The 14,505-nt window shown below is 51.4% G+C and overlaps 2 protein-coding genes across 7 annotated transcripts in view; one reads left to right on the forward strand and one right to left on the reverse strand.

The window, feature by feature from the left end:
• The window catches only part of ATAD2 (ATPase family AAA domain containing 2), a 93,410-nt gene extending 90,873 nt beyond the window's left edge, over positions 1-2,537 (reverse strand). For 2 of the 5 annotated variants that reach the window (XM_089336457.1, XM_051844788.3), the window contains exons 1-3: positions 1,904-2,296; positions 1,522-1,634; positions 1,022-1,128 (exon numbers count right to left, since the gene is read on the reverse strand). In XM_089336457.1, coding sequence (XP_089192583.1) covers positions 1,022-1,128; positions 1,522-1,634; positions 1,904-1,944 — 261 coding nt within the window. In that variant the 5' untranslated portion in view covers positions 1,945-2,296. Of the gene's footprint in view, positions 1-1,021; positions 1,129-1,521; positions 1,635-1,903; positions 2,324-2,414 lie in introns of those variants that run through there. The other 3 variants (XM_089336458.1, XM_070075455.2, XM_070075454.2) reach the window with 3 other exon arrangements.
• Positions 2,538-2,705: 168 nt separating this feature from the next.
• NTAQ1 (N-terminal glutamine amidase 1) overlaps positions 2,706-14,505 on the forward strand; it is a 28,125-nt gene continuing 16,325 nt past the window's right edge. For both annotated transcript variants that reach the window (XM_008255878.5, XM_089336469.1), the window contains exon 1: positions 2,706-2,825. In XM_008255878.5, coding sequence (XP_008254100.3) covers positions 2,731-2,825 — 95 coding nt within the window. In that variant the 5' untranslated portion in view covers positions 2,706-2,730. The remainder of the gene's footprint in view (positions 2,826-14,505) is intronic.

Raw genomic sequence — 14,505 nt, forward strand, 5'->3', positions numbered from 1 at the left:
GCTTTACCAGGCACTATGCTAAGTGCTTTGTACAGATCAGTTTATGTTATATGTATTACAATATCGATTAAGTAGGCACTCTACTCTTATCCTCATTTTACAAGGAAACTGATAAACAGAAAGGTTGGTGACTCATCCAAAGTTATACAGGATAAGTGGTCAAGATAGGATTCAAGTCTGTCTTTCTGGCCCTAGCTCTGTTATACTATTCTACTTCCCAAAGCAAAATCCAGGCCCTGAGCAGCTCACGGCAGAGGTAGAGACAGTCAGCTTAAATTACTGATGTTTGATTACTGATGTATGATACTGCTGTTCAAGACATGTGAATAGAAGTTGTGATAAAATGGTGGTGGTGGGGGAAGCTGTGAAAAGATGGAAGGAAACAATTTCTGGAAAAAGCTGCCAATAAGGAAGGCGGAGGAACACATCAGCCCAAGCAGACAGTTACCTTGCACATAGCCTTGGAGTATCTAAGGAAGAGCAAGGCACTCAGTGATGGACATGTGGGGTATGTTGGAAGTCATGAGGGGAGATTATACCAAAAATCATGGTTGCTAGCATTTAGCGTTATGTGCCAGCAACTCTTCTAAGTGCTTCATACACATACATTCAATTAACCAGCATTACCAACCCTATGAGGTAGGTAGTACTATTAATGACTTCATTTTGCAGGTGAGGAAACTGAGGTCCAGCAGGCTGAAGTAACTTCGCTCCAGGTCACACAACTAGGAAACCACTGAACCTACCTAATCTGGCTTTGAAGGCGTATAGCAGTCGGAGTCCAATCATGAGACAAGAAACTACACAGTAGGTAATGCAAGGAAAGTTGAATATAAAGAATTAATGGTGGAAGTATGTGGCTCAGTGGTTACTGCATCACTTCAATGCCCACATCCTAAATGGGAGTACCTGGCTTCAAGTCCCAGGTCAGCTTCCAATTCTAGCTTCCTACTGATGAGCACTGTGGGGGGCAGTAAGTGATGGCTCAAGTACTTGGATCCCTGCTACCCACATGAAATACCTGTATTGGATTCCAGGCTCCTGGTTTCAGTATGGTCCAGTCCTGGCTGTTGCTGGCATTTGGGGAATGTACCAGTTGATGGATGATCTGTTTGTCTTTCAAATAAACTGAAAATAAATTTAAAAAATTAAAAGAAGCATTAATTGTGGTAAATGTGTAACTATTGTAAGGCTACTACAAGATATAAAATCCTATAATCAGGCATAATGAAATTTTCTATGGCTCCAAACCAAGGAAGGTGGGTGTGCTACTAGAAGTTTATCACTCCGGCGATGTTGGAGGCAGTCTGGGGTTGCTGGGAAAGAACAGGCCACCCTGGAAAGGATAGGCAGGCGGGTCACCAGAACCAGCAGTCTGGGGACACACAGAAGGCCTTCGGTGTGCTGGGGGTGGGGAGGAGGGGACCCTGCTGTGTGACTGCTGGCCACTGGGGACAAAGGCTCTGGCTTGAGGGGCTGAAGGAGGAGTATGGCCGGCTGAAAAGGTCACAGAGCACGCACCTTCTGGGGCTGAGGCAGGGCAGACTGCACTGGACGTGACCACACCCGTGGCTGGAATGGAGCCCAGAAACTCCTGGGAGCCTCTTCCTCCCGCAATGGCCCTCCAGCTCTCTCTAAAGGGGAATTCTGTCGGTTGGTTAGTGTTCAGACCCCAGAGGTAACAAATCCAAATCGGACACAAAAGCGCAAAAGTGTTTAAGGGCTTTGGGACACAGATCAGAGAATCTGCCGCGGACGGCCCTGGCCAACCTAACCATTTCAGTTGGATAATGGTAGGATTCTGATCAGCTGTCCCAGTATAGGTCTGTCGCAAACACAGAGTGTAAAGTCTAAGTCCTTGAAAGCACACATCCCAGAACCATTCCTTCACCAGAGTTCTCACCGTTTGGCGGCTTTCCTTCCAGACTGCCAGCAAATAAACATATGGTTAACACAGAAAGATGATTTTGCAACTTATTTTCTGACTGTATCCAGGGACCAATATATCCTTCCCAGCCAATACATACAGCCCTCCTAATTAAAAAAAAAAATGCTACATTTGGGGTGTGATTCCTTCCTAAAACCGTCCTCGCGACGGTCCTACTTGGAATTTACCCTCCACCGCTACCTCTCCCCCGGGCTCCAAACTACAGCGCCCATTTTGACACACAAAGCCTTTCTAATGGCAGTCCATCTGGTTCCTCCACAGCCCAGCCACTCAGGGCCCCGGGGTTCACCAACTCCAGACTCTCCCCTAACTCCTCCCTCAGGCCGCTCGCCGCGGACCCTCTCGCCCAGGATTCTCGTCGTCCCCGCCTCACCCCGCACGCCGGCCACGCCCCAGAGCCCGCCCCCCGGAAGCCTGGGCGCCAGCTCTTCCCGCCCCCACTCCCCTCCCCACCGTCTCCGCCTACCCGGAACCACGCAGCCGTCTGCGACCCGGGTCCGCCCACTTCTCCCTGGCTCCACCCTCTCGAAAATCCAGCGTCGTCCTCCCCCGAGCTCCGCCCACTCAGTCCGGACCTTCGCGCGCTGGCAACTTGAGCCGCTTGCCCCGCCCAGGCTCCGCCCACCCCGCCCAGGCTCCGCCACCCGGAAACTGCCCTGGCCGCCTCAGGCTCCACCTACTCCGCTCCGGGAGCGGGCGCTGTGGGCTGCGCGCCGGCTGCTTGCAGCGATTGGCCCACTCGGGCCGCCTCCTGCCCGGGCCGCGGCCCAAGCTAGCCCGCCATGGAGGCGGGGGACCGCTCTGCCGCCGCCGCCGCCGCCTGCTACCAGCCGGCCGGCCCTCCGCGGGACGCCTGTGTCTACAGCAGCTGCTACTGGTGAGGGGGCGCGGACGCAACTCCCGGAACCCCGGAGCGGCGCGGCCCCGCCTCGTTCCGGCCCCTCTCCGGCGCGGTTCGCTGGTTTGCGGGAGGAGGGAGCGTGAATGGCAGGCTTGGTCTCTGGAGTAGAGCTGCGGAGTGCGAAAGGCCAGGCTCGCTGTCTGCCCGGCGCCTCTCACCGGACAGGCGTGGCGGAGCTCAGTGCCTGGGGCAGACGCGGGGGGCTGCAGCTCAGAGCTCTGGAAGTTACTCTGCTGACGCCTGCGCGCTGCGGGGCCTAACTTTGGAAAATGGTCGCGGTACCGAGAGTTCGAGGGATTTCTTCTTGAGGTCCTCCAGCTGACAGCCGCTGGGAGTCCGGCTCAGGCTCCTCCGGCGCCGGAACCCACGGTCTTGTTACCTCTCAGCTGTCATTACAGTTAACGTCGGTGACGTGTGCACGGCACCCTGCGTGGTTTTGGGAACAAGCACAGGAACCCCCAGGAGGAGGGCGCTCTAGTTTATCCCCAGACGGAAGAAGCGCAGAGCGGGGCAGGTCATTTGCCTAAAGGGGAATGCGGGTGTCCTGGCGGAGGCTGGCTGTGGGCTCCGGGCACTGCGCCCCGGCCGCCTCTGCAGCTGCAGCACCACCCGCCCGTCCTGTTCATCTCTCACCTTTCTCCCCCTACCCTCCAACCCCGTCTTCCAGTTGCTGACCCTTAGGACCCTCTAAACTACTCCCTAGCCCCTAGCTGGTCGTCTGACTGTTGCTACCGACGGCTTGCCTTTTGTTCCACTCTGGCTGCGTGTCAGGCCCGGTGGCAAGAGCTTCCGTCCATCCCTAGGAAATAGGTTCTACGATTACCATTAGCCCCCCTTTGCTGGTGAGACTGAGCCATCGGGACACTGTTTGCAAGCGGTGGTGGTGCAGCTGGAGCCGCCTGTGTGATGCTGGAGCCCACGCGTCTTACCCGCTGCACTCTGTTTCTTCCCTGCCGCTCCTAGATCTCTGTGTTCTCATCCCTACCGTGCATGCATTACTCCATTCATTCATTCAGTAAACGTTTATTGGGCCTTGGAGTGCGTGATGCATGAATCCAGGCACAGAGGACATAGCAGTGAACAGACTTAAATCCTCCGGTGAGATCTTACGTTTCGAAGGGGGGAGAGCAGTTGAAAACAAGTAAACCATGTTTGCGTGGTGTTAGAAAAATAAGACAAGGTAGGGGGTGATGATTTATGCTGTCTTATATTAGGATATTTAGGGACATTGCCCATAAAGTGGTTTGAACAGAGGTCTGAAGAAACAGAGGGTAGGAGCTTTTTGGGTACGGGACAAAGTTGATCTCAGACAGAACAGCAGGCGGAAATGTACCCAGAAGGAAGTGTGCTGTGAGCGTTCTGGGACTGTCAAGAAGGCTGGTGCAGATCAGTGTCTCTTTTTAAAAATTTTTTTGGTTAACGTGTAACACATGTTCATTGGTATGGGGTACCATGTAGTATTTTTTTAAGATTTAATTTTTAAATTTTTATTGATTTTTTAAAAAGATTTTATTTATTTCTTTGAGAGGTAGAGTTACAGAGAGAAGGAGGGAGAGACAGAGCAAATGGTCTTCCATTCACTGGTTCACTCCCCAAATGGCTGCAATAGCTGGAGCTGGGCCGATCCAAAGCCAGGAGCCAGGAGCTTCTTCCAGGGCTCCCACGTGAGTGCAGTGGCCCAAGCAGCTGGGCCATCTTCTGCTTTCCCAGGCCATAGTGTAGTCTCATAGTGTCAGGCAGTAGCTTTACCCACTAAGCCACAGTGCTAGCTCCTACACTTCTTTTTTTTTTTTTTTAAACTTATTTATTACTTATTAGAAAGGTAGAGTTACAGAGAGGAAGGTCTTCATCTGCTGGTTCACTCTCCAAATGGATGCAGAGGCCAGGGCTGGGCCATGAGACTGGAGCTTCCCCTGGGTCTCCCATATAGGTGCAGGGGCCCAAGCACTTGGGCCGTCTTCCGCTGCTTTCTCAGGCACATCAGCTGGGAGCTGGATCAGAAGAGGAGTAGCTGGGACTAGAACTGGAGTCCATATGGGATGCTGGTGCCACAGGTGGAGGCTTAGCCCACTATGCCACAACGCCAGCCCATTAGATCAATGTGTCTTTAATAGATCATTTCCTTGAGTTCCTTCAGCCAGAGGCCTGGCCCTTCTCGGCTGTCATGGAGGCTGTTCTAGTTGCTTCCTACCAGGCCTTTCAGCCAGACCTCCCCTACCTCAAGTCTTTAACCTTGCTTGGCTCCAGAACCTGCAGATGGGAGGGTGCCACCTCATAAGGCTTGGGTGAGTAAGCAGCATGGTGGGAGAGTACGAGGGCTGGTCTGTTGATTACATTTCAAGGAAGGCAGGCATGGACAATAAAGTGCATCTCCTGAACATAGCAAGCTCTCCAGGGTCTGGTCACTGTTCTTCCAGCCTCATGTTGAACCTGCCATCTGAGCTGTGCTCCAGGGTCCCTCCTGAATATTGGCTCTGTTGACATTTGGGGCATGATAATTCTTGGCTGTGGGGGCTCTCCTGGGTATTGCAGGATGTGTAGCAGCATCCCTGGCCTTCACCTGTTAGATGCTCTTGGTACCTTCTCCCCAGCTGCCACAACCAAGAATGTCTCAACATTACTGTGTGTCCCTCTGGTTAGAAACCAATACTCTGCCCTGTCTGCACACCTAAGTACTTTTCACTTTTGCTCCTGTAGGTTCTTTTTTTTTTTTTTAATCAGGATACTGGTGTTAGAGGCAGTGACTTTACCCACTAAGTTACAATGCCAGCCCCTACACTTTTTTTTTAAGATTTATTTTTTATTTGAAAGGCAGAGTTACAGAGAGAGGAGGAGAAACAGAGAGAGGTCTTCCACTAGTTCACTCTCCAAATGGCCGCAAAGGCCAGGACTGGGCTGTGCTGAAGCCAGGAGCTTCCCCTGTATCTCCCTTATGGGTGCAGGGGCCCAAGCACTTGGGACATCCTCTGCTGCTTTCCCAGGCACATCAGCAGGGACCTGGATTGGAAGTGAAGCAGCTGGGACTTGAACTAGCGCCTATAAGGGATGCTGGCACCGCAGGCAGAGGCCTAACCTGCTACGCCACAATGCCAACCCCATCCTGCAGGTTCTTCTAACTTGAAATAGAAGCCTCCTCTACACTTCTGATATAGTTTTTTGAAATTCATGTGTAGTCACGGCCTTAAAACAGTTCATAGAAAATGCTTATGAAAAAAATTGCATGGATTTAAAAATTTTTTTGCACCAAAAATAATTTTACACTTTAGTTCCATTTTTCCACAGACTTTTTTGAAGTACTTGTCATGGCAGCCAGTATTTGTATGGGATGATGTAGCTTGCAGAACATTTCTGATTCTTTTTTAATTGTTCTGTATTTCGGGGCTCTCGTTGTGGTGCAGAAGGTTAAGCTGCCTCCTGCGATACTGGCATCTCATATCGGTACGAGTTTGGGTCTGTTGCTCTATTTCCAATCCAGCTCCCTGCTAAGGCACCCAGGAAAGCAGCAGATGATGGCCCAAGTCCTTGGGCCCCTACATCCATGTGGAAGGCTTGGAAGAAGTTTTGGGCTCCTGGCTTCAGCCTGGTCGAGCCCCTGCCTATTAGGGAGTGAACCAGCAAAGGTAAAATCTCTCTCCCTCTCCCTCTCCCTCTCCCTCCCCCCTCCCTCTCCTCCCCTCCTACCCCCCTCCCTTCCCTTTCCCCTCCCTTTCCCCCTCCCCCTCCCTTTCCCCCTCTCCCTCCCTCCCTCCCTCCTCCCCTTCTCTCTTTGTAACTCTGCCTTTCAAATAAAAAAAAATGATCTGTATTTTTTTTGACAGGCAGAGTTAGACAGTGAGAGAGAGAGAGAGAGAAAGGTCTTCCTTCCGTTGGTTCACCCACCAAATGGCCGCTACGGCCAGCACTGCGCAGATCCGAAGCCAGGAGCCAGGTGCTTCCTCCTGGTCTCCCATGCGGGTGCAGGGCCCAAGCACTTGGGCCATCCTCCACTGCACTCCCAGGCCACAGCAGAGAGCTGGACTGGAAGAGGAGCAACCAGGACAGAATCTGGTGCCCCAACCGGGACTAGAACCTGGGGTACTGGCGCTGCAGGCGGAGGATTAGCCTAGTGAGCCATGGCGCCGGCCAGTTGTTCTGTATTTTGCAAGCATTTGTGGAAAAGCTTCTGGATGCCAGGGTTCCCGCCTCCTCCCCACTTGCTTTTCTGTCCTCAGCCTGTAACCTCTATAGTCTCATTCATTGTGCTATTCTGTCAGCTTTTCTGCCACAGAAATGATTGACTGACAGTTGGGGGACATTATCACCTGTCCTTTTATTTGAAAGTCTGCTACAGAGAGAGAAGAAGAGACAGAGACAGAGATCTTCCATCTGCTGGTTCATTCCCCAGGGGCAGGGAGAAAAAGGGAGGGACATTGTGGTTAGTGGATTATTTTTATTCAACTAAATAAAAAATAAATCTTTTAAAAAAATATTTATTTTTTTAAAGGCAGAGTTACAGAGAGCATTCCCCAGATTGCCGCAACGGTCGGAGCTGGGCTGACCTAAAGCCAGGAGCCAGGAACTTCTTCTGGGTCTCTCCGGGGGGTGCAGGGGCCCAAGGACTTGGGCCATCTTCTACTGCTTTCCCAGGCCATAGCAGAGAACTGGATTGGAAGTTGAGCAGCCAGGACTCGAACCAGCTCCCATGTGGGATGCTGGCACTGCAGGAGGCGGCTTTACCTGCTACACCACAGCTCTAGCCCCTACTCCACTTCTGATCCAGCTCCCTGCTAATGTGCCTGGGAAAGCAATGGAAGGTGGCCTGAATCCTTGGGTCCTCCCACTCAGGTCTTGGCTCCTGACTTCCATTTGGTGCAGCACTAGACATTGCGGCCATTTGAGGAGTGAACCAGTGGGTGGAAGATGTCTCTCTCTCTTCCTCTCTCTGTAACTGCCTTTCAGATAAATAAATCTTAGAAAAGAAAAACGATTAGGACTGCTGCTTTGCATCAGGTTAAGCCATTACCTGCAATGCTGGCATTCTGTATGGGCACCTGTTCATGTCCCATCTGCTCTACTTCTGATCTAGCTCCTTGCTAGTGGCTTGATAAGCAGTGAAAGATGGCCCAAGTGCTTGGGCCACTGCCACCATGTGGGAGACCTAGAAGAAACCCCTGGCTCTGGCCTGGCTTAGTCCTGGCTGCTCTGGCCATCTGGGGAGTAAACCAGTGGATGGAAGATTGTCTCTCCCCTTCTCTCTCTCTCTCTCTCTCTCTCTCTGCTTTTGAAAAAAAGAAAAAACAAAAGACAATTCGGACTGAAAATTCAAGAACTCATACATTTTTTTCTCTCTGGGTAGCATTCATACGTGTTTGAAAAATAAAAGGCAGTGTGTGTTCAGCCTCCTAGTAGCGCTGTAGTGCTTACAGATATATGGAACTCCTCACATTGACCCTAAGCGCATCCTTAGGATGAGGTGGGGGTTAGGGGATGGACAAGGAGAAACCGCTGACCTGTACCTCTTCCTTCTTCCTGTGACTCTCAAAACATGTGACTCCCTCATCTGTGCTTTCTGTATGCATCTTTTATGGCCTTCTGTGATGCCTGCTATTTATGGATCTGTGACTTCACTCTTAGTCTGCAAGGTCTAATTTACTATCATCCAAGCACTTAGCACAGTGTATCATAGCTTAATTTCTTTTTTTTTTTTTTGACAGGCAGAGTGGACAGTGAGAGAGAGAGAGACAGAGAGAAAGGTCTTCCTTTGCCGTTGGTTCACCCTCCAGTGGCCACCGCGGCTGGCACATCGCCAGGTGCTTCTCCTGGTCTCCCATGCAGGTGCAGGGCCCAAGGACCTGGGCCATCCTCCACTGCACTCCTGGGCCATAGCAGAGAGCTGGCCTGGAAGAGGGGCAACCGGGACAGAATCCGGTGCCCCGACTGGGACTAGAACCAGGTGTGCCGGTGCCGCAAGGCGGAGGATTAGCCAATTGAGCCACGGCACCGGCACATATTTAAAAATTTGTTTTCTTTGTTTGAAAGGCACAGAGATACTCAAAATAAACATTGTTCACTTTCAGGGTACTTGATTTTGATCCACAGGTTGAAAAGATCTAAAACAAGCATACAATGTTATTGAACCTGCATTAGTCTTTAAAATTACTCTGAAAATGGTAAAAAGCATGCACAGAGAGAAATATCTTTTCACTAAAAATATTTTTTATGTTTTTAAATTTATTTGACAGTAGAGTTATAGACAGTGAGAGAGACAGAGAGAAAGGTCTTCCTTCTGTTGGTTCACTCCCCAAATGGCTGCTACGGCCAGCGCTGTGCCAATCCGAAGCCAGGAGTCAGGTGCTTCTTCCTGGTCTCCCACGCTGGTGCAGGGGCCCTAGCACCTGGGCCATCCTCCACTGCCCTCCCAGGCCACAGCAGAGAGCTGGACTGGAAGAGGAGCAACTGGGACTAGAACCCCGCATCTATATGGGATGCTGGTGCCGCAGGCAGAAGATTAACCAAGTGAGACACAACGCCAGCCCCTATTTATTTATTCAAAAGACTTACACAGAGAGAGGTCTTCCATCTGCTGGTTCACTCTGCAAACGGCCGCAATGTCCAGGGCTGGGCCAGACCGAAAGCAGGAGCCAGGAGCTTCATCCAGGTCTCCCTTGTGGGTGGTGCAGGGGCCCAAACTCTTTGGCCATGTTCTACTGCTTTTCCAGGCACACTAGCAGGGAGCTGAATTGGAAGTGGAGTAGCTGAGACTAGAAACAGCATCTGCCGGTATCGCAGGCGGTGGCCTAACCCGCTGCACCACAGCATCGGCCCCACATCTTAAATTTTTAAAAAATTTATTTTCTTTATTTGAAAGGCAGAGAAAGAGAGAGAAGCCTCTTACCTCCTGGTTCACTCCCTAAATGTCTGCAACAACTAGAGCCGGGCCAGGCTGAAGCCAGGAACTGAAAACTCAGTCCAGGTTCTCCCAAGTGGGTGTTAGGGACTCAAGTGCTTGAGCTGCCGTCCTCTTCTTCCCAGAGTGCACGTTAGCTGGAAGCTAGAGTTGGGAGTGGAGTCAGGACTGGGACCTAGGCAGGACTGGGACCTAGGCAGTGGACATCCCTCCTGGACTCTTAACCACTGTACCAGTGCTCACCCCTGTATGTCACCGTAAAGCAGTGCTTGTTGCCCCAGCTGCATGCCATGTTGAAGCAGTCAGCAATCTCCTGTTAGCACTGCCACCACCTTTTCTTTAAGGTCTCTTAGGTATTTTAGAAAAAAGCAAAACCATGGGGAAAAATACAATGTCTGCATTTGATATTTGAAGCCTAGTCGTATGGAGCATTGAGACAGGTAGTTGAAGCCAAGACTTGCGAATTGGAAGGTGTATTTCCCTAAAATGGTGACAGTCCTCAGTCTGTGCCCTTCTTTTTCACATAGTGTGGTATAGACAACTGGAAACTGGGCTTTCACAGACTCAGTCATGCTGTGAGTGGAGTGTTGATATAGCTCATTTTGAGCAGAGGTTCTGTGTGGCTCATTAGAAAAAGATGGATGGGGCTGGTCTTATGGCCCAGTGGGTTAAGCCACCATCTGTGACGCCAGCATCCCATACGAGCACCGATTTGAGCCCCAGCTGCTCCACTTCCAGCCCTGTTCCCTACTAATGCTTCTGGGAAAGCAGCAGAAGATGGCCTGAATGCTTGGGACCCTGTACCCACATGGGAAATCCCAGGAGTTCTGGGCTTCTGGCCGTGGCCTGGCTCAGCCCCAGCCATTTGGAGCCATTTGGACAGTGAACTGCCAGGCGGAAGATTGATCTCTCTCTCTCTCTGTCTGTCTGTCTGTCTCTCTCTCTCTTTGTCTCTTTCTTTCTCTCTAACTCTGCCTTTTAAATAAGTAAATAAATCTTTAGGGAAAAAAAATAGAAAAAGATAGGGATCTAGAGGTTGAGCTGTGACTATTGCCAGCAATGACTGCCCAGAAGTGTGGCTCAGTTACCTCTTGGTTTGATGCATTAGCTGTCACATACCTGAGCAGATTCTGACCTCTGCTTCAAATAGCTAAATATCTGTCATATGGAAGAGTATGGAAGAGAGATTCATGTGGGCCAGAGGAATGGGAAGATGGATTTCAGTTCAGAATAAGAAAAAGGTGTTTTTTTTTTTTTTTTTTTTTGTTTTTTTTTTTAAGATTTTATTTTTTCATTTGAAAGTCAGATAGAAGGGGAGAGTGTGGGGAGCAATCCGGACTAGACTAAGTTACTCGAATTAAGACTTATTCTATGCATCTGCTCTCCCACAATATGGCGCTGGGAGAGAAGTAAACAGCTTCCGCACAGCTGCCTCCAGTTCAACTAATAAACTGTAGGACTTGCTCCTGATTGGAGAGCAGCGTACTCGGCGTGTGGGCAGCCGAGTTAGGATTGGCGGGAGAGGACTATAAAGGAGGAGAGAGACGGCACGCACCAGGAACATCTATGGGGAACATCTAAGGGAACCCGTGCAGCCCCCGAGAGAACCGGCCGGCGGTGTGCCGCTCCCCTGCGGAAGTGGGGAATGTGGCCAGGGGGAACTGCCCTTCCACGGAGGTGGAAGGGATAGTAGCCAACCCGGGAAGAACCAGCAGCAAACCCGGGGAGGGCCGAGCAGACGAAAGAACAGCGCAGGGTCCTGTGTCGTTCCTCCATGAAGAGGGGGAGCGACATAATGGTGCCGTGACTCGGATAGGAAACCTGACTCGGATAGGAAACCTAGCTCGGATAGGAAACCTAGGTCGGATAGCAAACTTAAGAGGGAAGAAACGGGAAGAAGTGGAAAATACCGGAGAGAGAGACTAGCAAACAGCCTAGGGAAAAGCCGGACGAAAAGGGTGCCGGAAGAAGCTATTGAAAGCCTAGGCATAGACTCAGATACGGACTACGGGGGGAAGCTGGGAGAAATCTCTAAGGTCGAAAGCGAAAGTGAAAGCTAGAACAAACAGACTCGGATACGGACTCTGGGGAGAGGCCAGGAGAAATGAGGGAGGAATATCGTTGGAGGAAAGCTTGGGGAAACATACCGGGTAGAGAAAAATGTTAGGGAAATTGAAGCCGCGGGGGGCAGGCCGAGGCGGAAACGGAAGCCACTTTGGGGTTCTCAAGTTAGCCCGGGAATAGGGGGTGAAAAGTTGAAACCAGAAGCTGAAACGTGAGCCAGGTTGGGATCCGTCTGATTAGCCCGGGGAGCAAAGGACGGGAAGCCAAACCGTGGGGCGGAGACGTACGCTGGGTTGAATTCGCCAGGCTAGCCCGGGGAACTTAGATTGAATGCTAGTGGCGGACACGTAAGCTACGCTGTGTTACTCGCGGAAGCCGCCGCGCGCAGACAGAGCGTGCGGGGCTCAAGTACATAGGGAACGCGGGGCTAGCGCGGAGACCACGGAGTGTGCGCGCAAAGCCGAGCCGCACAGAGCCGCGAAGCCGCGCGGAGCCGTGAAGCTGCCAGCAGGGCGAGGCGCCGGAAAGCTGCCGAGAAGCAGCCTCAGGGCGGGCGCAGCCGGGAAGCCGCGGGGATAAGAATGAGACCGGGAAGCTGCGGGGATAAGAGAAACAGAAGTTTAGAAGTAAAAGAGAAATAGGAATGCTGGAAGATAGAAGTAAAATGGGAGAAATAGGAATGCCCGGAGATAGAGAAATAGAGAAATAGAAAGGCCTCCCCTCAACATGGCAACGAGAAAGTTTGGATTCGGTCTGCCTGATTAAGTGAGGCGATGAGCACGATGAGCACCTGCGGCGGTTAGCAGCTTATGCGCCGCAGGTCACCGAAGACAGGCACGAATTAACATCAGTAAGGCCTCCCCACAAAAAGGCAATGAGAAGGCTTGGATTCGGTTTGCCTGATAGAGCTTGTAAGCCCCTGCAGGCAGAGCAGAGCATGCGCTGCGGGGCACCGAACACAGGCACGCATCAGCGCCTAAAAACCTCCTCATAACATGGCGAAGAGAGGACCCGGATTCGGTTTGCCTGATAGGACTTGTAAGAGCCTGTGGCAACTCTAGCAAGTAGAGCAGAGTGTGTGCCGCGGGACACCGAAGACAGGCGCGTATCAACGCCAAAAATAAAAAGAAAGGGGGATCTGTGGGGAGCAATCCGGACTAGACTAAGTTACTCGAATTAAGACTTATTCTATGCATCTGCTCTCCCACAATATGGCGCTGGGAGAGAAGTAAACAGCTTCCGCACAGCTGCCTCCAGTTCAACTAATAAACTGTAGGACTTGCTCCTGATTGGAGAGCAGCGTACTCGGCGTGTGGGCAGCCGAGTTAGGATTGGCGGGAGAGGACTATAAAGGAGGAGAGAGACGGCACGCACCAGGAACATCTATGGGGAACATCTAAGGGAACCCGTGCAGCCCCTGAGAGAACCGGCCGGCGGTGTGCCGCTCCCCTGCGGAAGTGGGGAATGTGGCCAGGGGGAACTGCCCTTCCACGGAGGTGGAAGGGATAGTAGCCAACCCGGGAAGAACCAGCAGCAAACCCGGGGAGGGCCGAGCAGACGAAAGAACAGCGCAGGGTCCTGTGTCGTTCCTCCATGAAGAGGGGGAGCGACAGAGAGAGAGAGAGATCTTCCATCCACTGGTTCACTCCCCAAATGGCCATAATGGCCTGGGCTGGGCCAGGCCGAAGCCAGGAGCCTAAGGTCCCCTCTGTGTCTCCCACGTGGGTGCAGGGGCAGAAACAATTGGGCCATCCTATACTTCTTTCCCAGAAACACTGGCAGGGAGCTGGCTCGGAAGGAGAGAAAGCTTTCTAAAAGTTAAGGCCTCCTCCTTACTTTAGGGGATTGGGGAATCCCACGCACAGGGGCTTTCTCCAGAATCCCTGGACAAACCACATAACGTCTCCCGAGCCTTTCCAGCTAGGAGCCCTCCTGCCCCTTTCCTAAAGGGAGCAAAGAACCAGGGGTAACTCACATTCATTGCATGTTTACAATATGATGTGATTATGTCCACTTTACAGTTAGGTAGATTCTCAGAGGAGTTGAGATGTTCACAGCCTCTTACCTTGTAAGTGGCTGAATTGGATTTCCAGCTGTGTGGTTTTGTTTTTTTTTTTTTTTTTTTGACAGGCAGGTGATGACAGTGAGAGAGAGAGACAGAGAGAAAGGTCTTCCTTTGCCGTTGGTTCACCCTCCAATGGCCGCCGCGGCCAGCGCGCTGCAACCAGCGCACCGCGCCGATCCGATGGCAGGAGCCAGGTACTTATCCTGGTCTCCCATGAGGTGCAGGGCCCAAGGACTTGGGCCATCCTCCACTGCACTCCCTGGCCACAGCAGAGAGCTGGCCTGGAAGAGGGGCAACCGGGACAGAATCCGGTGCCCCAACCGGGACTAGAACCCGGTGTGCCGGCACCGCAAGGTGGAGGATTAGCCTAGTGAGCTGCGGCGCCGGCCAACAGCTGTGTTTCAAGTATTCAGATCTAAAGCTTATAGGATATTAAAGCATTTTATCCATTTTAAAATATGCAGACACTGTTGTGGGAGGCAGTGAGCTCTGGAAAAAGTGTCCACACACAGTGTAGATAACAACTTGTTAGGAAATTTTTTTTTAATTTTCCAAACATATTTCTAATTAGACCTCAAAATACACTTCATTTTTAAAAGGACAACGTGATTTATTTATTTATTTATTTTTTAGATTTTATT

The sequence above is a fragment of the Oryctolagus cuniculus genome, chromosome 6 (genome assembly GCF_051225735.1).
Source record: "Oryctolagus cuniculus isolate XC-2025 breed Fujian yellow rabbit chromosome 6, ASM5122573v1, whole genome shotgun sequence".
Taxonomy (NCBI): Eukaryota; Metazoa; Chordata; class Mammalia; order Lagomorpha; family Leporidae; genus Oryctolagus; species Oryctolagus cuniculus.